Consider the following 26,879-nt stretch of genomic DNA (forward strand, 5'->3'; position numbering starts at 1 on the left):
ATTAAAGACCAAAGTCATAAGTTAACTTTGGCCGTGCCTCCCTCCCTTTTTAGGGTGGGATGATACTGGTCTATTTAAACTGTTGCACTATAACAATGTATTAGCTATGATTAAGGAGCCATGAGCTCCGATACGCGTGAGCTCTTTTAACATTTTTTTGTATCCACTGAAGTTATTAATAAACGGAGAAACATTTTTTCACCCTGCCTTTGGTGTAGCGGAACTTTCCTTCCATTCTTATAAAAATGTATTGGTAATACAGATTTTTATATCAGTTCTGTGAAAAACACCAAAAGTGACTTAAAAAGTTAGATACTTACCTCAGTAGTACCTTACTGATGCGTGCTACGTACAGAAAGTTAGGACAATCAGCAGTTAGGAGTGTAGCCAGAAGATGAAGAAGGAGCCTGCACTAGAATGGTGAGTTCTAGGAGGACCCCGCAAACACCTGGAACCATCAAGAGGCTTCCAACTACTAAGGTAAGTATGTGAAATTTTTTCCACTCCCAACTGCAGGTTTGCTTTAAATCCTTTAAACCTGTATAATGTGTGTGCGTGTGTGTTGGGGGTGTGAAAGCACAATATACATCTCAAGCCTTAAACTAACGCACTGTGACAGAAATTCTTTGATGAACTTGGAAATGACTCTCTAAGCTTTCACTTGTATATTTAATGTTAAATTATTATTAAAAAATGGTATTATCTTGAAGTCATAATTTCTCAGTTTACTATTAAATATGAAATGTACTTAGTAAAATATAATGGAATAACACTTCCAGCAATATAAAAATTTACACTCATAAACACACTGTTCCCATTTTGATATTTGCAGAGTTGTGTGATGAGGCTTCCTCTTTTGTGCACAAAACCTGTGGCAGAGTGGCACCTTCAACAAGTAGCCATTATCTTAAATCCAGACATTGGCTTCAGAACATCTGGAGAATTTCCACATTTAGCAAAGAAAGCTCAGAGGACCATTCCACTACTAAAGTAAGTAATTTTTCAAGTACAACTTCTGCTGTATCCAAGGGCTGTTTTCATGCATATATAAACTAAGCTGATGCTTAAAGTGAATGTTTACCGGTTTTAAAAACAAAAAGTCAGATACTCACCTAAGGAGAGGGAAGGCTCGGTCCTAATGAGCCTTCCCTCTCCTCTCCCGGTGCCTGGGTATCCCCCGTGGCAGTATTCGACCAGTTCGGTCAAATACTGCCACTTCTGCATGCCGAAGGGAGCTTTCGGAAGGCTTCGGGAGCACTCGGTCTCCCGATGACACGGCCGCTCCATACTACGCATGCGCGAGCGCCCTCTATGACGCGCTCACGCGTACGTAGTATGGAGCCGCCCGTCTTCGGAAGCCCGAGTGCTCCCGAAGACCTCCGAAGTCCCTGCGGCGGCGGACGCGAACGGGGGAGCCAGCGCAGCACCGAGGGCACCGGGAGAGGAGAGGGAAGGCTCATTAGGACCGAGCCTTCCCTCTCCTTAGGTGAGTATCTGACTTTTTGTTTTTAGAAACGGTACCCATTGGCTTTAAGGGCCATAGGGGCCATAATGGAACAGTGCCAAGTACTCTATTCTTAATAAAAATGCTATACACCACAGCTAGTTATATGAAATAAAAATTGGGATTGTAACATATTAACACCTAAAAGAACATCCCTGAATATGACCTGATTAGAAAAACATTGGCAGGGCAGGTGCTATTGCCATATTAATTAAAGGATACATGAGCTGAAAAAAAATCTACTGCTGATTTACTTACCTGGGGCTTCCTCCAGCCCTTAGAAGCCTCTGTGTCCCTTACTGCAGTTCTGCCATCTGCCTCTCTTCTGGGGTCCCCTCCATAGCAGCCGAGTCGGTGGCTTCTGCGCCACTTGCGGTCGCGCTCCCACGGCCTGTCATTCCTATTGCCCAGCCGTGTCAGGGCCACTACAGAGAGCACCCCAGAGGAGTAGTCGATGGAGGAACTGTGGCGAGGGACATAGAGGCTTTTAGGTGCTGGAGGAAGCCCCAGGTGAGTAAATCACCAGTAGATTTTTTCAGCTTATGTATCCTTTAAGCATGGCATTGTTTTGGTTTAGATAGACTGTGGCAACATTTAGAACAATATTCAGCAAAGCAGAGACCTAGGCTATCCGTAGATGATATTATGCTTCTGTTGAGAGTACTGTGTCTCCCCACATGCTGGATCTTTAGTAGACGTTGTGCAGCCACTGTACCCATGATGAAGTCTCACAATTACATCTGGGGCAGTCTTTATCATCCCCAAGGCCAAGTTCATTCCAGCCTGTATACATAGTATTTTCAGGAGGAGCCAAGGGGTGTATTTCGTTTACTGAACTGTTGCTATAATAAGTTGAATACATTCAGCAGAAACAATTATTTATTTTTTGTATGATTTCATTTATAACAGCAAAGTAAAAAAAAAGGAACATTTTAGAGGGTCGATTATTTGCTATGACCATTGTATACTATATTATTTACAAAAGCTAACAAATCTAATATATTGTGCATTGTGCTGTAGTTTCATTGGCAGGCTAGCTGTTTCACTGACCTGTGGAATAAAGGAGCTGGGACACAAGCTGCAGGGGGTGGGACTGGGGAGGATGGTGCTGGGGGAGGGGCATGCAAATTGTGGACAGTTATGTGTCCTGTAAGCTCTGCCACTGACTGCCTAATGCTAGCAAGATAGTCTTTAACTAACATTAACCAATTTTTTTTTATTACTTTACTCTTCACCACAGCTTATGATAAAAAAACTTCCAATGGCAGTAGGAACCTGCTCAACCTGCAGCCCATTTACTTATGTAATGATGACTGTTAGACACATACATAAATGCTGCCAAGTGGGTCCCAATGTCCTATTTTTGGAAGCTAGATGCATTTATAAACAGAAGTTTGGAGGACAATAAATCTCTGTACTTTTATTGCACAACTAGAAGAAAATAAACTTGCAAATAATAAATAATTCTTCCATATCTATTGAAGAAAACATTTTCAAGGGCACCTTGATCTGCTTAGCAGAAAAGTATTTGATGTAAACTGTAGTGCAAATAAATGAACATTTTTATGGCTTCCTTCATGCCACTTAATGGAACTCTGTTGTGTTTGTAAGATAACATTCTGTAAGTTCTTTGATTTCCTGTCTCTGTATCAGAATAGATTTCATTGTAATGATAAGGCAGATAGCTGCCTTCCTATAAAACAGATATAACAGGTAAATGTGTTGTTTGATAAAGTTGTTAATCCGTTCTGTGAAAACAGAACAGTTTGGAAGGTACCTGTGGGAAACGTGCTGAGCTAAGGATTTACAATAAGGTTAAAGTTTCCGTGTGTTCATTTTAAAGAGGAACCAGTAAAATAGTGATATACTGTTGTATTCTTATTATAAAATCATGATAATGTTCTTTATGAGGTTCTTTGTTTATTTAAAGGACCTTTAGGTAATCAATATGGCTAAACGTTATTTGTTGTGGCAATCGCTCAGAAACAGCCGGCGGATCGCTCAGAAACAGCCGTATCAGTCCGCCGACAGACTGTACACATGCCGGACTGTCGCTGGAACGCCCACCCAGCAGGAGGTGATGACGGACCCGTCGTTGCCTCCAGTCCGGCGTGTGTACAGACCTTTACAGGGGTTGACAATGTCTCTGTAGCAGATAAGAAATTCATGTCAATCACTGTCTCAAGCTCCAGGTGGATGTGACATTGGAGATTATTTGATCCTTCCACTGCTGTTCACAAGGGGGGCAAAATAATGAGAGGGTGAACAAATTTAATCTTCTTTACAAGCCATCAGTGAGTGCTGTTTTAAAAATAAAAGTGTTGCTACACATAATTAAAGATGGCCCGAACGGTTCGCCGGCGAACGGTTCCCGGCGAACTTCGGTGGTTCGCGTTCGCGGAGAACCGCAAACCTCTCCGGAAGTTTGATTCGCCCCCATAGTGCATCATTAGGATCAACTTTGACCCCCTCCATCACAGTCAGCAGGCACACTGTAGCCAATCAGGCTATACTCCCTCCTGGAGCCACTCCCCCCCTATAAAAGGCAGACAGCATTAGGCATTCGACTCACTCGTGTGCCTGCAGTAATTAGAGAAGGGAGAGCTGCTGTGCAGAGACCTATAGGGAAAGCTTAGTTAGGCTCTTGTAGGCTTTTTAGCTTGCTCCTTGCCGATTCTTATTGCTAAAAAAGCACCCCTCAACAGCTCTTTTGAGAGCTAATCTTGTTCTTGTGATCTTTTGTGTGTGTGTGTGTGTGTCCCACTGACACTTGTGTTGCATAGACAGCCTTGGAAATTCCTACTGTGTGTGCCACTGCCAGGCCCAGCACATTCAGTGACTACCTGTGTGTGTGACAGGTGCACGTTGTAATACCCATCACTGCATATACCTACCTGTTGTTCACTTCAGTGCACCCACTTACCTACGTGAGCACACACAGTGTCTCTGTGCCTGTCCGGTACCTGTCTGTGTGTGACAGGTGCACATTTGTAATACCCATCACTGCATATACCTGTACATGTGCTAATTCCCTTTCGTGATCATTACCTTGCCGCTGTGAAGGGGCTTGCGTATCACAATGAAGCATTGACCGACGGCTATATGAGTGTTTTGGGAGGGGGGGGGGGCACACCCATGATAATAAAGTCGTTGCTTCATTGTGGACAGACCAAATTTGATCAGCTGGACAGTCACTGTTCTGTCATTCAGCTACCTCAGCCCGGCGACCATATGGGCTTGAAAGCCGCCATCACCTGCACTATCGTCATGGTGCGCACCAGTCCAGCACGGCCATCACTACACAAACAGCTGTTTGCAGTGCGTTACACAGTGAGTTTGGTGTGTCAGTGTGAAGCAGAACTCTAATTACACTCCCTGATTGATGTATACACATGCAAGATGTTTTAAAGCAATTTAGCATGCAATGTGATTTCTGCCCTTAAAACGTTGCTTTGCGTCAAATCCTCCCCGGGAATTTTGGCGTCTATCCCACTCATCCATGCAGAAACTCAGATGTTAGACACCTTGAAACATCTTTTCCATCACTTTTCTGGCCAGCATAAGTGTTTCTAGTTTTCAAAGTTCGCCTCCCCATTGAAGTTTATTGCGGTTCGCGAAAGTTTGCGCGAACCAAACTTTTGCGGAAGTTTGCGTTCGCGGTCCGCGAACTGAAAATAGAAAACTACAGTATCTTATCTAGTATCTACAGTATAGGGGCAGCACGGTGGTGTAGTGGTTAGTGCTCTCACCTTGCAATTCTGGGACCCCGGTTAAAATCCCAACCAGGTCAACATCTGCATGGAGTTTCTGCGTGGGTGTACACAGGTAAGTTAATTGGCTTCTCCCTAAATTGGCCCAGACTGCGATACATACACTACATGATACATAAATAGACATAAGACTATGGTAGGGATTAGATTGTGAGCCCCTTTGAGGGACAGTTAAGTGACTCTGTACAGTGCTGCAGGGGGATGTCGGGGGATGTCGGCGCTATATAAATACTAAATAATAATAATAATTGCCACCATCAGGTATCTTAGTTTACCTGATGGTGGCAATTTCTTCCAGTATTGTGCTGCACATAGTTTGGCTGGCCACCAGCTGGTGTCAGTTTAGGTACCTAGTTAAAGGGCACCTGAAATGAGAAGGGTATTGAGGCTGCCATATTTATTTCATTTTAAACAATGCAAATTGTCTGGTTGTCCGGGTGATCCTCTGCCTAGACTTTATGTGATTCAGACTGTGCTGATGCCTGAAAGATTAACAGGATGCCAGGCAACTGGTATTGCTTAAAAGGCAATAAATATGGGAGCCTCTATATTTACTCCAGGAGGCTCCAGGTGTCCTTTAACTTCTAATCAGGCTATGTACTGGCAATTACTCAGAATGACATATAGGGCTTGATTCACAAAGCCGTGCTAACTGTTTAGCACGGTTGTGCTAAACAGTTAGCACGCGAAGTGCCGTTCGCGGACTTTTGCGCGTGCAAAGTGCCGCGATTTGCGCGATCGTGGACTTTTGTGCACGCAAATTGCCTGCGATTGCGCGAATTGCTGCACTTTGCGTGCGCACAAGTCCACGAATGGCACTTTACATGCTAACTGTTTAGCACACCCGTGTTAAACAGTTAGCACGGCTTTGTTAATCAAGCCCATAGAGTAGCTTAGATGTCCAGCACTTACTTTCAGCATATGCAATTGACTATTTTGGGAGTTTGCTTTCTTTTAGTTCAGTGCATTTGCAAGTAAAAGAAAGACCATAATAAAAAATTTCAAAACTTTTACTACTTTTAATATGACCTACAACATGCAACTCAGTCTCTACCCTATAGCAATGGCAAAGCATGTGAAGTGTACCACATTGGTAAAATAGTAGAGTAGTAAATATAATGTAATGGACCTGACACCGCCATTTCACATTTTCTCTGTCTATATTGCCCATATGAATGTAGAGGACTTTGCTAATGTATACAAGGGTATTCTTGAGATCCTTCTTACAGTTGTCATAAGTCTAAAGTGGAGACAAAAAAACTAGGAGGATTGTAGTATTTTGTTTTCTGTAATATGCTGGAAGTCTTCTAGAAGTCTTCAGAGATATTCTTAAAACATGTGTTAATCCACTATTTGGTAGAAACCTCTTTTCCTAATTATTACAGTATGTCATCTTCCACGTTGATAGGAGGCATGTGGCTTGGCTGCAGAGTCACTGTAGAAAGGTCTCTCTTCTTCAAGCTCTTACACTCAACCACCGTAACTCTGCCAGTTCTGCCTACATTTATAGACTGTCCCTAGTAATGTGGCCAGGGACACAGCTGGTTTATGTCAGTTATGGCAGGATGATAAGCCTCCAAATAAGACTCCATAAGGGTCATTTACACTAAGGGCCCTTTTCCATTGATAAGTGATGCGAATGTGGTTACCTCGCCGCATCACTTCCACTGCTGGCCATGTCACTTCTACATCCCCCGATGTGGAAGTGGCTGGATGAGATGGGAGAGGATGAGTGCGGATGCGGCTGTGCAAGAATCTGCAGCATGCTGCAGATTCTCAAATCGCTCCACATCGCTCCGCACACAATGCATGCAATGGACATTACTGAGTAGGGGATAATGGGAATAGATGGAACAGTTTGGGCAACTCATACATTGCTTTTCTGTCAGGCTAGCATCATCCATCTTTGACAATTGAGCAAGCCCAACCAGCCAGGTGACAAAAAAACAAAACAAAACAAAACACTAGCTCAAGAATGATTTGTACGTAACACTTTATGCTTTTCATTTTCTAATAATGTTATTGTCCATATATTGTGCATTAAAACTTGTCTGGTCTGGGTCCTTGAAGAGGAACTTCAGTGAAAATAATGTAATGAAAAAAGTGCTTAATTTTTAAAATAATTATTTATAAATGATTTAGTCAATGTTTGCCCATTGTAAAGGCTTTTCTCTCCCTGATTTACATTCTGACATTTATCGCATGGGGACATCTTTACTGCTGGCAGGTGATCTCTGTGGAAAGAGATTATGCATTTCTGGCAGTTAAAAACAGCTGTTATTTCCCATAATGCAACAAGGCTGCAACAGTAAGAAGTCAGCACCCTGGTGCTGACATCACACTGTGGGAGGGGTTTCACCACAATATCAGCCATACAGAGCCCCCTGATGATCCGTTTGAGAAAAGGTAAAGATTTCTTATGGGAAAGGGGATATCAGCTATTGATTGGGATCCTTGGCTACGGTTTCTCTTTAAGGTTACTTTTCTATTGAACTGTAACTAAAATTGGTAAAACATGTTACACCTAGCCCTGAACCCTTAAAATCCAGATTTAAATCTAAGTATATTAATCTCTTGAGGACTATGGTGTTAAACCCCCCTAGTGACCAGGCTAATTTAAGCTTAATTGGCCACTGCAGCTTTAAGGCCAAGCTGCATGGCCGTACAACTCTGTACACAAGTGATTCTCCCCCCCCCTTTTCTCCCCACCAACAGAGCTCTCTGTTGGTGAGGTCTGATCTCCCCCCTGTGTTTATTTTTTTTTTAACAAATACTGTATTTATTTATTTATTTTTTAAATGTTTTTTTGCTATTTTATCTCTACTTTTTTCTAAATCCCCTCCCTCCCCCCAGCCGGCCAATCACGGCGATCGGCTGTCATAGGCTTCTGCCTATGAGAGCCGATCGCTCTCTTGTCCCCCAGGGGGACAGCCGTGTCACACGTTTGTCCCCAGTACAGAGCTGCTGCTGATCGCAGCGCTGTACATGTAAATACACAGCGGTTTCGCCATGTAACAGTCTTCCGAGCTGAAGGAGGAGCTCCGCTTTGCCCACCAAGCAGGAGATGCGCGCGCACCCTACAGTACTTCGGCATATGTCATAACCAAAAATATGAAAAAACTGTGCATTCATTTTTCTAACAGTCAGAAGGTGGCAGACTGCAAATTTTAACACCAGCTAAAAGTAATCATATACTGTTAGATCTGGTAAACTATTGATAGTTACTTGACTTCAGTGGTTTGCTTATTTATTTCACTGGACCACTTAAATATTGATTGAGAGGTTCTTCGTGTGTAATGGATTGTCGTAAGATTCAGGCAGGTTCACATTTATCACATTCCTGTGTCTTTTTCTCATTGCAAAATGCATTAATAATGACCGCCCATGTAAAACAATGAGTTTGTTAACATTTAAAGAGACACTGAAGTCTCTTTTTTTACCTGATTTTCTGCTTAAGTCCTCTTCAGCATTAAATTCTAAGCAGATTTTCTGCATTCCCTCAGCAGAATGAGTGATTTATAGCAAAGAAATAGCCCAGCAAAGTTCCTGGGCTCACAGATTCCTTTCTTCTGGGTAGAGGCAGAGCTGTACGTGGTAGCTCTGCCTCCTCTCCAGTCAATCTCTGCCGATCTCCACCTATCCCTGCCCCTCTCAGTCTTCTTTCACTGAGAGGGGCGGGAAAGACGGAGATTGGCGGAAATTGACTGGATAGGAGGCAGAGCTCCTGCGCAAAGCTCTGCCTCTCCTGGGCAGCAAAATCTGTGATCTGAAAATTCGTGGAACTTTGCAAGTTTATTTCTTTGCTAAAAATCACTCGTTCTGCCGTGGGAATGCAGCGAATTTGCTTAGAATTTAGTGCAAAAGAGGACTTTAGCAGAAAATAAGGTAATAAAAGAGGCTTCAGTGTCTCTTTAATGCAAATTTTCATGTGGATGAAAAAAACAGCCTGCAGCATTTTCTAGGACACAATGCACAGTTACTCTATTTTTATATCACCTGCTGTGGAAAACTGTGAATGTTTTTCTACATATGAATGTGCCTTGTGTCCATAACAACATGTTCAGCACGTGTAAAGTACAGGCGTGTTTTTTTTTACGCATACAAGTGTGAGCTGTCTATCAATGTTTTTTATGAAATACAACATCTAATCTATTAAATAAATACAACATCTAATCTATTAAATATGTCTAATAATGTATGATGGCCCTACACTTTCCATATCACTATATAGGGGTGAGTCTTGTAGGAACCAAGAATACCTAGGCGAGAAGTAGGGAGAGACTGGGAGCCCAATGGTGCAGTATCATCAAGTATAGGGAGGATACCATTATATAGATATATACTCACAAAGGTGGATTGCAGTTCTTGCAACCACCGTATAGGACTGCAGGGAATTAACCGCCCCTGCTCGGTACTCCAGGTCCTGCTGGATACTGGATGGTAGTTCTTCTGTAGTACTATCGATTTTCCAGAAAAACTGCAAAGCTATTAATTCCAAAGGAGGTCTGACTGGTATTGGGTAGGATGGAGGCACCCAATGTGTATTTTAGTTTTTTAAAATATAAATAAAAAATAAAAGAGAGGTGATCGCTTACCTCTCCAGAAGATATATTCAAAAAGCAATCTGACCAGATCCTTACTCATTGTCAGCTAACAATGCACTCATGTCATTTAAAGCACAATTAAACCCAAAATTGAATTCTGAAAAGCACATGTTGCCTAATGTTAATGATGAATTTTCTTCTGCCACTGCTTTTTCTAATGTAAAAATTTGTGTTATATAGTTTTGTGTACTGCATGCCAACGTTATTGGTCTATGTCTGGATGTATAGGATGCTCTGCCAGCATAGTGACCTGCACAAGCTCCACCTATCTCATTTGCATACATCTGAGTATGGATGAGTTTAGCAGTGACTAGTTTATGTAATCATAAAGTGTGCAGCCATGCCCATTTACTGTACATTTATATCCAGCAACACATTACAGGCAGAGAAGGCAGGCAGCTCATATGCAGGTGCTATTTCCAACCTCTACACTTGTCACTACCTTGTGATTGCCTCTGCCACTGCCCATTGCCACAACCTTTCTACATTAACCTTCCTGACGGTAACCCCGAACTACGTTCGGGGTAAGCCGCGCTGGAGGTTTTCTCAGGCCCTATTGGGCCGATTTGCACAATTTTTTTTTTGCTGCACGCAGCTAGCACTTTGCTAGCTGCGTGAGCACGCCGATCGCCGCCGCACCACGCCGAATCGCCGCTATCCCCCCCCCCCCCCAAGTCCCCTTGCGCAGCCTGGCCTATCAGCGCCAGGCAGTGCTGAGGGGTGGATCAGGACTCCTGATGACATCACGACGTCGATGACATCGGTGACGTCATCCCGCCCCATCGCCATGGCAATGGGGGAAGCCCTCCAGGATCCCGAGATTTCCTGATCGCCGATCACCGGAGGCGATCGCAGAGGGTAGGGGGATGCCACTGCACAGCGGCTATCATGTAGCGAGCCCTAGGCTTGCTACATTATTTAAAAAAAAAAATTACAACAAAACCCTGGTGGTTTTTAATAGACCGCCAGGAGGGTTAAAAGGGACCCAAATTAAAAATACAAGATTTCAGAAATAAAATCTATTTTCTAACTTATAATAATAAATAGCAGCCTTTTTTCAGCTGCGTGATGACATGTATAAAATATTTTACATTTATTGGAGGAACCCCTTTCATATTGCCGACGCAGAATCTGGCAGACTGGTGGAGGAGATAAAAAACAAAAACAAAACACAGGCTGCTACTGATGATGTCACAGGGGAGGTGATCTCAGCTTGTGTGATATTTCACATAGACGACGCCCCTGGGAGGGTAGCTGTTGACAAACACACCCATGATCTAAAACCTCCTACTAAGCTCAGAAGTAATGGCTGCCACCTGTATAACCCTAGTTATGAAAAGAGAAGGGTGAAAAGCATGCACTGAAATGTTCATAGACTTGAAGGAGTGTTTATTTATCTTTGTATGTGTCAGAGTGGTGCAGATAAATATTTTTAATCAAAAAATGTTGGGGTTTGGGTCCGCTTTAATGCTGGGAAATGTAGTGTGGCTTCCTTTGCTCTTCCTACTTTGGGGCCACATGGTCACTCCTGATTAGCCCACCAGATGAATTCCACAAAAGGCTGTATTTAACCTGAGTTTTAACTTCAAGCACATTTTTTTAATGAAACTGGTATTTGGTCTACCACTTTTTTTTATACTCCATTTGAATTTCCTTATGAACCTGAATGCTGTGATAAGGTGTTGTGGTCTTTTTGTCAGACTTGCAGTTAAGTTCATTGGTTTAACTGGTAATGATGACCTTTTCTCCCACCCTGTCTGAAATTAAACAACATATCATTGTTTTTTTTTAATCTTATAGTTATAATGTTACATTTCTATCCCCATTCTATTTTTCTTTTACTTGCCTTCAAGTGGACATGCAGTAAACTGAAACCAAAGGTAATCTGAGTATGGAGACTATATATATTGAAATTAGTGTACATATAATAAAATGTACTTCGACTGTCTCAAAATAGGGGCCTTGATCATTATTTTATTGCTGTTTTAAAATATTGACAAATCACCTATATGTAAAGTATAACTGTTTCCCTCGGCTTCTTTTAACAGTAAACTAACTACAGTTTGTGCCGAAAATGTTTGAAAAATCTGCTACTTAAATGTGTGCACTACTGAAGTGTTTTCTCTGTCCTTCACTCACCTATCTCTATATCTTAAAACATCCTTGTGTAAATTTCATAAGCACGTCAATAAACACTGGGTATAGAGGAGTGAGTGATTTCTTAACCACTTAAGTACCAGCGGTCTCTGCCCCCTTAAGGACCAGAGACAACTAGTACAATAACGACGGAACCACAATCGCCGTCACCGCCGCATGCCGGGATCCTTCTAACATCCACTCTGCCGTCTCTATGATGACAGAGTCATGTGAGCCGGTCAGGAGCCGCTTTCATTGGCTTCTGACCGTGTCTATCAATGTAAGCCAATGGGAGCGGCTTACATTGATAGACACGGCCAGGAGCCGATGAAATCGGCTCCTGACTGACTCACATGGCTCTGCCGTCATAGAGACAAGCAGAGCCAGTGAGCTGCGGCGAGAGACGTCGGGTTTGAGTGGCACGTTCGGCTGGGAGCGACGGAAACTGCGGATGCGCGCTGTGGGCGGCGATTGAAATCTACGCCCTGCCAGCCAGTAGCCCACCAAAACAGGGCTTAGATTTCAATCATTATGGTCCTTAAATAGTTAATGAAAACTATGCTAGGGACAAGCCAATATTCAGGGCTGGGACAAAAGCAAGGGGATCTCCTTAGGATGCACCATGTGGAGGGCGGCATGGCTGGCTTGCTTAGACTGTCAGGGTCTGGATATTCACCATTGTTGAATGTTGCAGGCAGTTTATGGAATGGATATCTGTCACAGCTGCATCACCTGATATAGCTGAGGGGCTGCAGGAGTGAGAAGAATGATGACCTCATGCAGTACAAAAAATTATGCAGTGGGAAAATAGGATGAACTGCTGCAAGCAAAATAATTGAGGAACATGGCTGCATTTGGTGACATGCCTGCATCTTTTATATAGAGGTCATTATAAGGCAACAGTTGTTATGTATTTGCAATACATAGCAGCATGTGGTGTGTATGGGAGCAGTATATGGCAGCATTTGTTGCATTGCATATGGGAGGCGGTATATAGCAGTATAATGAACATTATTTGGCAACATTTGTTATACATGTGCGGCAGCATATAGATGCCTTCATTATGGGTAATGTGATGCATGCGCTTCTTATTATAGGGGACGTGATGTCTGAATATATTGTTTTGGTGGAGATACACATGTGAGGGGGCTGGTAAGTTGTCCCCATGCAGACTAGTGTTCCCCAAGGAATTTAGAGCACATGAGCTCCGTCCTCAATGCAATATTACCCTCCATTGTCTATAACATCAGGGCTATGTCTCTACATTGTCTCTATGGCGCCTCTTCAAATAACTTTTTTCATTATTAGGTACAGACTAACCAGCAAGCTCATGGTGACCCAGAACTCATTGGGGTGTGTAAAGGACTACAATGGGACTACTATTAACAAGCTGACACATCATTGCATTCCAGCGGTTCTGGAGGTGTGTTTAGCTTCTAAGGGTACAATGGTTAATTTGCATATATTCAGCAGTGGTGCCTGGGAGACATCTCGAGCTCACTCCAACCTGAATTATCGCAAATTCTTTCTGTTTTAGGAAAGCAAACTTTTGTTTTTCTTAACATCTTAGTAAGGGGGCTTTTAGGACCATTGTAGTCCCTTACACACCCCAATGAGTTCTGGGTCACCATGATCTTGCTGGTTAGTCTGTGCCTCTCGGATTTACAAGCCCTACTCCATAGAGCCAAATTAATCCATGCCATGCACTGATGAGGATCAAACAATCCGAAACAGTCTGTATGCATGTTGGATTATTATGGCTCTGTACATATTAACAAGCTGACACATCATTGCATTCCAGTGGATCTGGAGGTGTGTTTAGCTTCTAAGGGTACAATGGTTAATTTGCATATATTCTGCAGTGGTGCCTGGGAGACATCTCGAGCTCACTCCAACCTGAATTATCGCAAATTCTTTCTGTTTTAGGAAAGCAAACTTTTGTTTTTCATTATTAGGTAACCTCCCTAGAGGTTACCTTTTGTTTATACTTCAGGCAGTCTGCATTTGAAATCTAAGGTATGCAGAGTGTGAGCTATAAGTATGTTATTACTTTTTTATATGCTTCTCTATGCCTCTATGCTGAAAACTTCCCTGGATTCATCGTTGTACTCTGTTTTGCAGCTCACTAACGAAAGTGGATAAATCGTCCCACTCCAGGATTTTCAGCAGACCAAGTAGGAGTAAAGACTCCTTGTTAGTGGAAGCTGCAGCGCAAGAGGCACCTGCCAGCAATGGTAACCATTCAGCATATATAATATATTACAGCTCCATGTTTAATATGGAAACAGAGATTGAAATCTTTAGAGATGTTATCACAGTGTCAAGATATACATTTGTATTATTAATGCTCTTCTGCGGGTTTGTCAGGGATTAGCTATAAAACACACCGTTTTGAATAATGCATAAATACTGCTATTCATAAATCTACAGCATATATAAACACAGTTGGTGACACATTAGGGAACATTATCAGAATCTGGAAAAACTGTTGGTTCATCATTCATTCATTTTCTGTATAAAATCCCCCTATTTATCAAACAGGCTAGTAAAAAACAAAAGTGATAGCGATCATTAAAAACAGTGGAGAACAATGCATAGCTTCACAGAATAAATGTCAATAAACAGGCAAGAGCAGGAGATGAGAAAATCCTGACTTATTCTAAACATAGTTCAATGGAATATTAATATTAATACTTCCCTAGATCATTGGCGACAAACATGAATTTTATTTATTTTGAAAAGTAAGATTTTTCTGGTCACCGCAATTTACACAAGATAATATTTATGATTGCTAGACTGACATTGTACTGGTGTGCACAAACTAAAGCCTTAGTTCACCCTCACAGATTTTTCATTTTTAGTAAAGGTGAATAAGTGACTATATGCAATTAACTTTTTATCCTGAGTTTTTTCCTTGGTGATATTTCCACACTTTATCAATAAAATAACTTTAGTCCACCAGCAAGTAGTCATGTGATCCAGAAAACAGAAAGCTGCCAGTAGAGTGGTTGTTTTTTCCCCAGCACCTCACCATGCCCACCTTCTTCTGCCAAGCAACGGAATAAATTGAGATGGCACATCCCTGGCAAGTTGCTACATACAGCATATTGGAGCACAGGAGATATACTCAGGAGAGGCCTTCCTAACATGTTGTTCTTCCCTACACCCCCAGTCTGTAGTGCAAATAAATACTCATTCCCAGGATGTGATATCATATTAATACAAAATACAATGATACTAATAATAGTTTATCCCCACCACCTTCTCTAGCTCTAGAGAAGAGTCACAATCAACTACAAACTATCTTAACTGGGCAAAGCCATAGCCTGTCTGCATAAAGTGTCTGGACACAGGAGTATTGTATTCAGACTTACCAAGAGCAAAGTTACTATTTGTGCCTTTGTATTTCTGAATCTTGACACATATCATGCGTTAGTGTCTTGTCTATATACAGGGAGTGACGAATTATTAGGCAAATGAGTATTTTGACCACATCATCCTCTTTATGCATGTTGTCTTACTCCAAGCTGTATTGGCTCGAAAGCCTACTACCAATTAAGCATATTAGGTGATGTGCATCTCTGTAATGAGAAGGGGTGTGGTCTAATGACATCAACACCCTATATCAGGTGTGCATAATTATTAGGCAACTTCCTTTCCTTTGGCAAAATGGTTCAAAAGAAGGACTTGACAGGCTCAGAAAAGTCAAAAATAGTGAGATATCTTGCAGAGGGATGCAGCACTCTTAAAATTGCAAAGCTTCTGAAGCGTGATCATCGAACAATCAAGCGTTTCATTCAAAATAGTCAACAGGGTCGCAAGAAGCGTGTGGAAAAACCTAGGTGCAAAATAACTGCCCATGAACTGAGAAAAGTCAAGCGTGCAGCTGCCAAGATGCCACTTGCCACCAATTTGGCCATATTTCAGAGCTGCAACATCACTGGAGTGCCCAAAAGCACAAGGTGTGCAATACTCAGAGACATGGCCAAGGTAAGAAAGGCTGAAAGACAACCACCAATGAACAAGACACACAAGCTAAAACGTCAAGACTGGGCCAAGAAATATCTCAAGACTGATTTTTCTAAGGTTTTATGGACTAATGAAATGAGAGTGAGTCTTGATGGGCCAGATGGATGGGCCCGTGGCTGGATTGGTAAAGGGCAGAGAGCTCCAGTCCGACTTAGACGCCAGTAAGGTGGAGGTGGAGTACTGGTTTGGGCTAGTATCATCAAAGATGAGCTTGTGGGGCCTTTTCGGGTTGAGGATGGAGTCAAGCTCAACTCCCAGTCCTACTGCCAGTTTCTGGAAGACAGCTTCAAGCAGTGGTACAGGAAGAAGTCTGCATCCTTCAAGAAAAACATGATCTTCATGCAGGACAATGCTCCATCACACGCGTCCAAGTACTCCACAGCGGGGCTGGCAAGAAAGGGTGTAAAAGAAGAAAAACTAATGACATGGCCTCCTTGTTCACTTGATCTGAACCCCATTGAGAACCTGTGGTCCATCATAAAATGTGAGATTTACAAGGAGGGAAAACAGTACACCTCTCGGAACAGTGTCTGGGAGGCTGTGGTTGCTGCTGCACGCAATGTTGATGGTGAACAGATCAAAACACTGACAGAATCCGTGGATGGCAGGCTTTTGAGTGTCCTTGCAAAGAAAGGTGGCTATATTGGTCACTGATTTGCTTTTGTTTTGTTTTTGAATGCCAGAAATGTATATTTGTGAATGTTGAGATGTTATATTGGTTTCACTGGTAAAAATAAATGATTTAAATGGGTATATATTTGTTTTTTGTTAAGTTGCCGAATAATTATGCACAATAATAGTCACCTGCACACACAGATACCCCCCTAAAATAGCTAAAACTAAAAACAAACTAAAAACTACTTTCAAAAATATTCAGCTTTAATATTAATGAGTTTTTTTGGGTTCATTGAGAGCGTGGTTGTTGTTCAATAATAAAATTATTCCTCAAAAATACAACTTGCCTAATAATTCTGCACTCCCTGTACAGCCACATTGTAATTTCAAACAATAGACTACAAGAGAACTATGGCAAAAATACTGTTGATCAGAGAATTTAACCCTTACTATACCCTTCATACCAAGTTATGTTTATAAAAGCCACAAGTAACCATCATCACCTTGCCTTGCCCTTTAGTTTTGTTATCTTTACTAATTTAAAATGACAAACTAAGATATTTTAAGCTAAAACCTAGCCTATTTTTTTAATCATATTTTGAATCAGTTATCTCAGGATGAAATAATTTTTTAATTCCTGTTTGGGAAGGAAGTTGGTTGCATGCAGCAATGGGCTTACATTTCTTTAGACCCATGCAAGAATTGATGCCTTAATAAGTTAAGCTTTGAGGTTGGTAAGCTATTTTCTGACCATTTCAGTTTATTTTCTAGACAGTTAAACTAGCCATACATTTAGCGATGATAGGCAGATTCGATCAAGAGATAAATCTCTCTCTAATCGAATCTGATTAGAGAGAGATCTGCAGGCCGATTCCCGATTAATTTTATGCTGAAATTGTCTTGTGATGCTGCATCCGACCGCCTCACCACCCTAACGCTTTCCCTCTAATGTTAAGTGTCCCCCCGGTGCCCAGTGCATATTATACATTTTTTTGTCCGCTACCCTTCCGCTTATCCCCGCTGGAGCTGGGCGCACTTTGTTCTTCATAAACGCATGCCACATGGTTGCCTAGTAACATGGCCGTGTGTATGATGTCATACGTGCGCCCTTACTAGGAAACCACATTGGACCCGCGTGTATGTAGAAAGGAGTGCACCCAGAGCCAGCGGGGACAAGCAGAGGAGGCAGACAGGTTACGTATAACATGTGCTGGGCACCGGGGGAGACACCTAACATTAGGGAGGACTGGGGAGTTTTGACACATTCATCAATCGCTCTGAAATTGCACACCATTACTGCCGTGCACCCGATTGAACAAATTTTCCCAACATCCCATCAGGCGCTATGCGGCGCTAGTGTGTATGAGTGTATGCAGCTCCACCCGGCAAGATAGGTGGACACCATGCGGAGGCTGTTACAGGACAGGTAATGTATGAATGCACACACTGGGGGGGAACATTTATACATTGGGAGGCATCGGCAGTGCGAACGTGGTGGGCTCAGCCAATTCCCTGAAGATTGCATGCTGAAATTGAATGGGAATTGGCCTGTAGTAGATGGGCAGCTTCGACAAAAAGGCAAATTTATCTCTAATCAGATTCGATTAGAGATAAATATGTCTCTTTATCGAATCTGCCCATAATTGTCACTTGTATGGCCACCTTTAGAACTTCTATTCTGTTGTGCTAGAGTAATTTGGAAAGATCACACAGGTTGTCAATAGGCCTCAACAGGGTTTGGTGACATTATGATAGTCTTTGCAGATATCTTAATATCTCTGTCTCTAAAGAGGTGGCATAGCATATAAAGGAATGGTTAACAAGAATAACTCTAAACACTGTAAAGTACTGTCAGAGCTATACAATATATAAACACAAAATAAAAAACAAATAACAATAACATATCATGTAAAATAACAAGCTCTTGTTAGGCTAATGCAAAACAATATATTTTTTATTAGTTATCTTTTTTGCCTCTAGATGCATATCAGAAAACATGCAGTTGAGCCATGTGTTTGCAATAGTACAGATGATAAGCCAAGGTCAGGTCACATTTCAAGCAAGGATTTGTGGCTGCTGCATGTTGTACATCAACTGCAAAAGTAAATAAATGTTATAATATGGTCTCATAAATGGCCACTACCACAAAGCGAAATATGTGTGTGGTTTCCCCTGTGACACGTAATACATCTTACTAGGCAGCTTTATGCACCATCAGGCATAACTGTTTTTCCCTTTTAGTCTTCCTTGACATGACCCGCTATTTAAATGAACAAAGATGATACAAACCTTTGTATCCTTATTTGATTATCTTCAAATAAATCCAGTTTTCCACCACTAATCTGCTGCTTTATGAGCCAAATCAAATGGATGACATAAGTGCTGAAGCATGTCCAGCCAGCTCAGAGTGCGCCTGCAGGCTCTCTCATCCTCTGAAGTTTATCGTTTTATTCTGCTTCCTGGCTTAATGCTTGATCCCTATCTGTTGCAAGCTCTATCGCACAGACAGCTCTGTAAACAAAGCTACCGCTGCCTGTGTGTGTTTACTGATACACATAGCAAGCACAGTTCTTATAGGATTCTGGCCATTCTTACCACTGTAATTATCAATAGGATTTTTGCCATTGCATAATATATTTATACTAATTAATAGCAATACCAACACATGTGCAGAATTGCAGATTAACTTCAGGAAAATCCTTTGTTATATAACATACAGAATACCCAAGCAGCTCGGGTTGACCCAAAACTACTAGGAAAGTATAGGAGGCTAAAAGCTCTCCTTCTAAAAAGCCAACGCTCAGTGTATTTTGCCTTCTTAAAACAGAAGGTATTTGCGATAATTCAACTTTAAGTGAGCTGCTGTGGTCTCCCACAATGCATCAGTGATTACTACTGAATATGCAAAGTATCTCACAAATTGTATCTGAGGGTTCCCTGGCAGGCACCACTGGCAGTGTAATTGCAAGAGGTAGGGGGGCTGGGCAGTTTGGAAGAATGCCAGATTCCAGTTACATTTTTGCTTGAGAACAGAGATGGTGAGAAGGGCAAGCACAACACCTGCTGCTTGAATAAGTCAGCCCCTCTTGTGTATGGGGCATTTAGCAAGTACTATGTCATTTAAATCATGCCCAAGTGTCTACCCCCCCCCCCCCCCAAAAAAAAAGTGGTTCATTCAGTTAAGTAGCTCAGTCAAGTGAAGAAGCCTACAAGGCAGAGCAACCTGATTCAACTGCGTATGAAGAAACAGACAGAAAAGAAGAAACCGAGAAAACAATGCTTCACTCAGTTAAAACAAGTGGGACAGGGTGCTCTGACCCCTACTAAATTAATTTAATACCACTATATTACACACATATTTCATAGAACTATATAGAGTACTTTTACAACATATGGTCATTCACTTCAAACTGTACAGCATTTGGCCCCAAACTTTTACCCTTGGATTCAAGTCCTGATACCTGTGGGTGAAAGCACACGTGTGTACAATGCTTAAAGGGAACCTACGAGCACTTTTAAAATAAAAAATCCACTTACCTGCGGTTTCTTTCAGCCCCCTGCATCCGTCCTGTGCCCTCGCCGCAGCTCTGGAGGCTCCCGGTCCCCTCTGTTGGAGAAGCGACCTCACCATGTCGGCTTCTCATGCGCACCAGCGTGCAGCTCACTGGTCGCACTGACGTCATCTGGACTGCACAGAACTACTGTACAGTACAGTCCGGGTGCTGTCAGTGCGACTCAAAGCCACTTGCGCAGGCGCAGTGGATAACCCTCACCGGAAGGGACCCTGGGCCACCAGCAGTGAACAGGGCTGCAGCGAGGGCACAGGATGGCTGGCAGGGGCTGGAGGAGGTCCCAGGTAACTGGATTTTTAACATTTTTATATAGCTTGGATGTGTCCTTTACAGGGAACTTTAAGTGAAAGAGATATAAAGGTTGACATATTTATTACATTTTAACAATGCCAGTTGCTTGGCAGTCCTGCTGATCCTCTGCCTCTAAAACTTTTAGTGATAGACCCTGAACAAGCATGCAGCAAATCAGGCGTTACTACCAAAACTTTGACAAGATTAGCTGCATGCTTGTTTCTGGTATAATTTAGACACTACTGCAGTCAAATAGATCAGCAGGACTTACAGGTAACTGGTATTGCTTAAAAGGAAATAAATATGGTAGCTTCCCCGGGGCAAAGTGCTAGCTGCGAGCATTAAAAAAAATTGTGAAAATCGGCCCAGCGGGGCCTGAGAAATCCTCCTGCGCAGGTTACCCCGAGCTGAGCTCAGGATAACCGACAAGGAGGTTAAAGAGAACCTGTAACAAAAAAAGTTTTCCTGGGGGGCACTCACCTCGGGTGGGGGAAGGCTCAGGGTCCCAATGAGGCTTCCCCCACCCCTGTAGCTGCAGGCAGTCCAGCGCTGGCTCCCCCGAAGTGTCCCGGAATCCTCCCTTGACAAGCCTGACAAGCGCTGATAAGCACTGATTTATTTACCTTTCCTGGCTCCAGCGGAGGCACTGTTGTGGCTCTGCGCACAGAGATCGGCGAAAAAAGCCGATCTCAGTTGGGTCCGCTCTACTGCGCAGGCGCAGGAGACTTGCGCCTGCTTAGTAGAGCGGGCCGACAGCGATCAGCTATTTCCGCCTATATCCGAGGCGGAGAGCCGATATTGCGCCTGCAATGGAGCCGGGAAGGTAAATATTTACATTCTGTTGTTCGGGTAGCTTTATCTCCGCCGCCGTGAGACCGAGGAGGATGGGGGAAGCCTCAATAGGATCCGGAGGCTTCCCCCACCCGAGGTAATTCCCCCCCAGGGGAGGTTTTCTTCGTTACAGGGTTTCTTTAAAGGATACCACAACTGACATGTGGCATAATGAGATAAACATGGGTATGTACAGTCCCTAGCACACAAATAACTATGCTGTGTTCCTTTTTTTCTTTCTCTGTCTGAAAGAGGTAAATATCAGGTATGTAAGTGGCTGACTCAGTCCTGACTCAGACAGGAAGTGACTACAGTGTGACCCTCACTGATAAGAAATTCCAACTATAAAACACTTTCCTAGAAGAAAATGGCTTCTGAGAGCAAGAAAGAGATAAAAAAGGGGGACATTCTTATCAGTGAGGGTCACACTGTAGTCACTTCCTGTCTGAGTCAGGACTGAGTCAGCCACTTACATACCTGATATTTACTTCTTTCTGGCAGAGAAAGAGAAAAAGGAACACAGCATAGTTATTTGTGTGCTAGGCACTGTACATACTCATGTCTATCTCATTATGCCACATGTCAGTTGAGGTATCCTTTAAGACTGTTAAGCAAGGTACGCACCCTGGATTAAACTTGGCCATGGTGGCCTATAGTGACTGGCTCAGCTAAAGAATGTACGAAAAATAGAACAAACTCACAAACTCTCAACCAACCCTTGAATGCATTGCTCTCCTGACCCTGTCTGCCAGAAAGGGCTCTGTATTGCAAATGTGTCACTAACCTCTAGGATAGCAATGCATCCGTACAGAACTGTCACCCATGGGATCAGGTCCTCGTTCCTGCAGGCAATAGTACTTTATATGTGTGTACAAGGTTTTACGCACAGCCTGTGATAGAGGCAGGAGAAAGCATAGCACTTACTGTCATGGGTGAAAGCAGTGCATAGATCTAGCCCAATGACTTTAGAGTATATATTTGCCCAAATACATAGTGCATTAACAGGTTAATAGATGTAGATGAGCTTTTCATAGTCATTAGCAGATTACAACCAGACATCAGAAGTACAAATCATTTTGAATAAAGCATGGTATTTCTGTTAGCATCTATTTGTTACAACTTGTCTTTAATTGCAGATGTTGAAAGCCTTCCCACAGACATTATATCTGCAGACACTTCAGTAATGGAAACAGCAAATGAATCTACATCACTTCAGAAAAACCTTTCAACAGATACAGTTGGCGAGATCACAGTTTCCAGTAACAATTTAGCACCAAATCAAGACAATGGTGAGTTCATCAGAGGAGATGTAAACGATGGACATCAGATGGTGTCTGGGCCTGATGAAAATGAAGATGGCAATGAAATGAGAAAAAGCTTGGCAGAGGGAACTGCTTTTCGTCAGTTCCAGGCTGAAGAAACTGCAGGCACAGTAAATGAGCCATTCATTAGAGAACGCTTAATAGAGCACACAAGGAATACTGATTATGAGCTGTCTGATAAAGAGCATGGCCAGGAGGATAACAATGGGAACTTTGATGAGTCTGAGAATGAACTATACAAAGAAGATTTAGATACAAAGATACCAGACACCTTGAATGCAAGTGTACAGGACAATAGTGATTATGTGGCAGGTGAAAATCATGCAGGCTTCATTTATGAACAGGTCGCCGTGGAAGATAATGAGCAAGAAGCTAATGATGGTGACAGTACACCTCACAGAGCTGGTAATGAAAGCCAAGTCTACATTAGGGAGTCCTATGTGAAACCCTTAGAAGAATCAAAGAACAACATGACTGATGAAGACATAGTAGATAATGATGATTAAATACAGACAAATTACTAAAATATTTCCACCCAACTGCTACCCAAATAAACTTAATAATAAAAAATTGGGGTACGGGGGGTAAATTGCCCCCCCCCCCCCCCATTTACCCCCATCCCCCAATTTTTTATTATTAAGTTTATGGATTACAAGTAAGAATGATTATGTCATCGAACAAATGAAACATTGATGAACATGATTATGAAATCACCATTTTAAAGAAATTCAAACTTTTTATTTTTGATATACAGTGCTGCCCATACTTATTCATACCCCTGCTTGATTTTATTATTATTATTTTTATTATTATTTAGTATTTATATAGCGCCAACATATTACGCAGCGCTGTACAGTGTATATATATATATATATTGTCTTGTCGCTAACTGTCCCTCAAAGGAGCTCACAATCTAATCCCTACCATTGCCATATGTCTATATTATGTAGTGTAAGTACTGTAGTCTAGGGCCAATTTTAGGGGGAGCCAATCAACTTATCCGTATGTTTTTGGAACGTGGGAGGAAACCAGAGTGCCCGGAGGAAACCCACGCAGACACGGAGAGAACATACAAACTCTTTGCAGATAGTGCCCTGGCTGGGATTCGAACCAGGGACCCAGCGCTGCAAGGCAAGAGAGCTAACCACTACGCCACCATGCTGACTTAAAGTTACTTTTATTCAACCAGCAAGTAATTTTTTTGATGGGAAATGACAAAGGTGTCTCCCAAAAGATAATACGACGATGTACAAGAGGCATTATTGTGGGAAAAAAACATTTCTCAGCTTTTATTTACAAAAAGTGTCCAGTCCAAAATGATTCATACCTTTCTCAATAATCAATAGAAAAGCCTTTATTGGCGATTACAGCAATCAAATGCTTCCTATAATTGCAGAGCAGCTTTTTGCATGTCTCCACAGGTATTTTTACCCATTCAACTTTAGCAATGAGCTGCAAATCTTTCAGGTTGGAGGGTCTTCTTGCCCTCACCCTGATCTTTAGCTCCCTCCACAGGTTCTCAATTGGATTCAAGTCAGGATTCTGTCTGGGCCACTCCAAAATGTTAATGTTGTTGTCTGCTAACCATTTCTTCACCACTTTTCCTGTGTGTTTTGGTCATTGTTATGCTGAAATGTCCACTGATGCCCAAGGCCAAGTTTCTCTGCTGACTCCCTGTTGTTGTCATTGAGAATCCTCATGAATTGTATAAAGAAATTCACGGGAAACTGGAATAAATTGTATATGCAATTGTATTGGTTAAAGTACCTTTAGGGGTCAGGTGCAATATGGGGGAGCGGAAAGTGTGTGTAATGGGTTTTATGGTACTTTAACCAATACAATTGCATATACAATTTATTCCCGTTTCCCGTGAATTTCTTTATACAAGGTGTAAACTGTGTGCAGCACAAAAAGTAGGTTTTTTATAAACAATCCTCATGCATTGCTCTTTTTTCATGGTGCCATTTACTGTGATTAGGTTCCTTGGTCCATTGGCTTAAAAACACCCCCAAAGCATTAGGTTTCCACCATTGCGTTTGACAATGGGATGGTGTTCTTTGGGTTGAAGGCTTCTCTTCTTTTACACCAAATGAAGGAAAAATCATTGTGACCAAACAATTCAATTTTGTGTTTCATCTGTCCATAACACAGAAGACCAGAAGTCTTCTTCTTTGTCCAGATGAGCATTTGCAAAGGCCAAGCAAGCTTTTGTGTGCCTCATCTGGAGAAGTGGCATCCTCCTTAGTCTGCATCCATTGGATTGTCTGCATTGCCATCAGCGGAGCCCAGCTTCACCAGGATGGCCTTGTTGGTGATCCTTGGATTCTTTTTCACCTCTCTCACTATCGTCCTGGCCAGCACAGGTGTCACTTTTGGCTTCTGACCACAGTGTGGAACATCTTGCATTTTTTAATAATACTTTGCACTGTAGCCACTGGAACTTGAAAACCTTTAGAAATGGCCTCGAAGCCCTTTCCTGACTTGTGAGCAGTCACAATGCACATTTGCAGGTCCTCACTGAGCTCCTTTGTCTTAGCCATTACTGTCCACAAACCAACTGCAGAGAGCTGCTGTTTTTCACCTGTTGATTTGATTAAAACAGCTGTTCCTAATTAATCAGGGTAATTAGGATGCTTTAGAACAGATTGGGCTATTTGGAATGATATAGAACTTTGGATTTTCACACAGACTGACAGTTTAGAAAGGGTATGAATAATTTTGGCCTGGACACTTTTTGCTGAAATGTAAATAAAAGCTGAGAATTTTTTTTTTTACACAATAATGCCTCTTGTACATCATCTTATCTTTTGGGAGACACCTATGTCATTTCCTGTCAAAAAATTACTGGCTTGTTGAATAAAAGTTACTTTAAGTCAAAATGTGCCAGGGGTATGAATAATTATGGGCAGCACTGTATATTATATATAATATATTTGTATTAGAGATTTAAGGGTAGTCTAAACTATACGCCTTTGCATTTGTACTAGCCACATACTGTAATTATGCCAGTTCAGAAGAGAAAGCTAAATTGTTAATGGTGTCCTGTTAGGTTCATAAAGACTGGAGGATGACCACTTCTACTGGTTACAAAGGATCATTTTTCTCTTGTATAAATTCTCCTAAACAAGATAGTATGGAGACATGTTATTGATTTAATGATAACAAGACTGTAATGTCTGTTTGTGAGTGTTATTTTTGCTTTCTTTTTTTCAGTATACACAGGAAGAATAAGTGACATGTGATCACATAATTATGACAATTCACAATTACAGATCGATAACATAATCAGACTAATTCAATTTCTTCAAAATGTTTTTGTAGGAGACTTTATGTAGGAGAAATTTATCATATTTACATTTGATCAGCATATTATGGTTGAGTAGGCTTGAGTCAGGAAAGAAAAACATATACAGTATACATAGATACATTTGGCTAGTGGTTACATGTGGTGATTTTATCAGTTGTTCTGTTAAATTGGAATATGCGCTTCATCTTTTTATTAACCAGTCCATGCATAACAAGGTTCACATTGTGAAATTACAATAAAAAGTTTTAAAGTGATATTTTGAAAATCTTTCTTTTTTGTGAAAATAACAAAATATTTTTAACAGCACACTAAAGTGGAGGTCACAGAAAATGTTCATGGAACAAAGAACTTTTCTTTGCTTGGCAAGTTGAGGTAGGCCTGTCACTATCTGTAGATCATAAATATGTACTCCTCTTGTCATGCCACTCTTATCTTTAGAAATGGAGATCTTCAAAGAACAAAATTAATTGTGGAAATCCAACCTTAATTTATTAATAACACCGTTGTTATTTGATGATAAATCTTTCATGAGTAAGAGCAAGAGTTTCTGAAAGTCTAATGATTTTGGGGTTGTAGGACCATAGTAATTTACTTTTACCCACATACAGACTTTGTTCAAAGCGAATTTCCACAAATGTATTAAATTGTATGCAAATATCTATGAACAGTAAAGCAACAAGACATATTTGAAAATAACATCTACAAAAACCTTGTTTGTTTAGAAAATGTCAAGGTCATTGTAACGATCGGTGTCAGCACGCAGAGAGAATCTGATTATTGGTGATCTGCAGTATCACCAAGAATACAGATATATACCTGATTATTGATGATCTGCAGAATCACTGATAATACAGATATATTACTAACCTCTGGACACCTATGTATATAAGAGTGTTTG

The 26,879-nt window shown here is 41.7% G+C and overlaps 1 protein-coding gene across 1 annotated transcript in view; it reads left to right on the top strand.

Moving 5' to 3' along the window:
* The window catches only part of LOC137544945 (uncharacterized), a 648,464-nt gene extending 625,037 nt beyond the window's left edge, over positions 1 to 23,427 (top strand). The window contains exons 99-101 of the mRNA XM_068266042.1: positions 833 to 990; positions 14,136 to 14,248; positions 22,489 to 23,427. Of these exons, the coding sequence (XP_068122143.1) occupies positions 833 to 990; positions 14,136 to 14,248; positions 22,489 to 23,180 (963 nt within the window). The 3' untranslated portion in view covers positions 23,181 to 23,427. The remainder of the gene's footprint in view (positions 1 to 832; positions 991 to 14,135; positions 14,249 to 22,488) is intronic.
* Positions 23,428 to 26,879: the final 3,452 nt, after the last annotated feature.

This window comes from Hyperolius riggenbachi, chromosome 2 (genome assembly GCF_040937935.1).
Source record: "Hyperolius riggenbachi isolate aHypRig1 chromosome 2, aHypRig1.pri, whole genome shotgun sequence".
In the NCBI taxonomy this organism is placed as follows: domain Eukaryota; kingdom Metazoa; phylum Chordata; class Amphibia; order Anura; family Hyperoliidae; genus Hyperolius; species Hyperolius riggenbachi.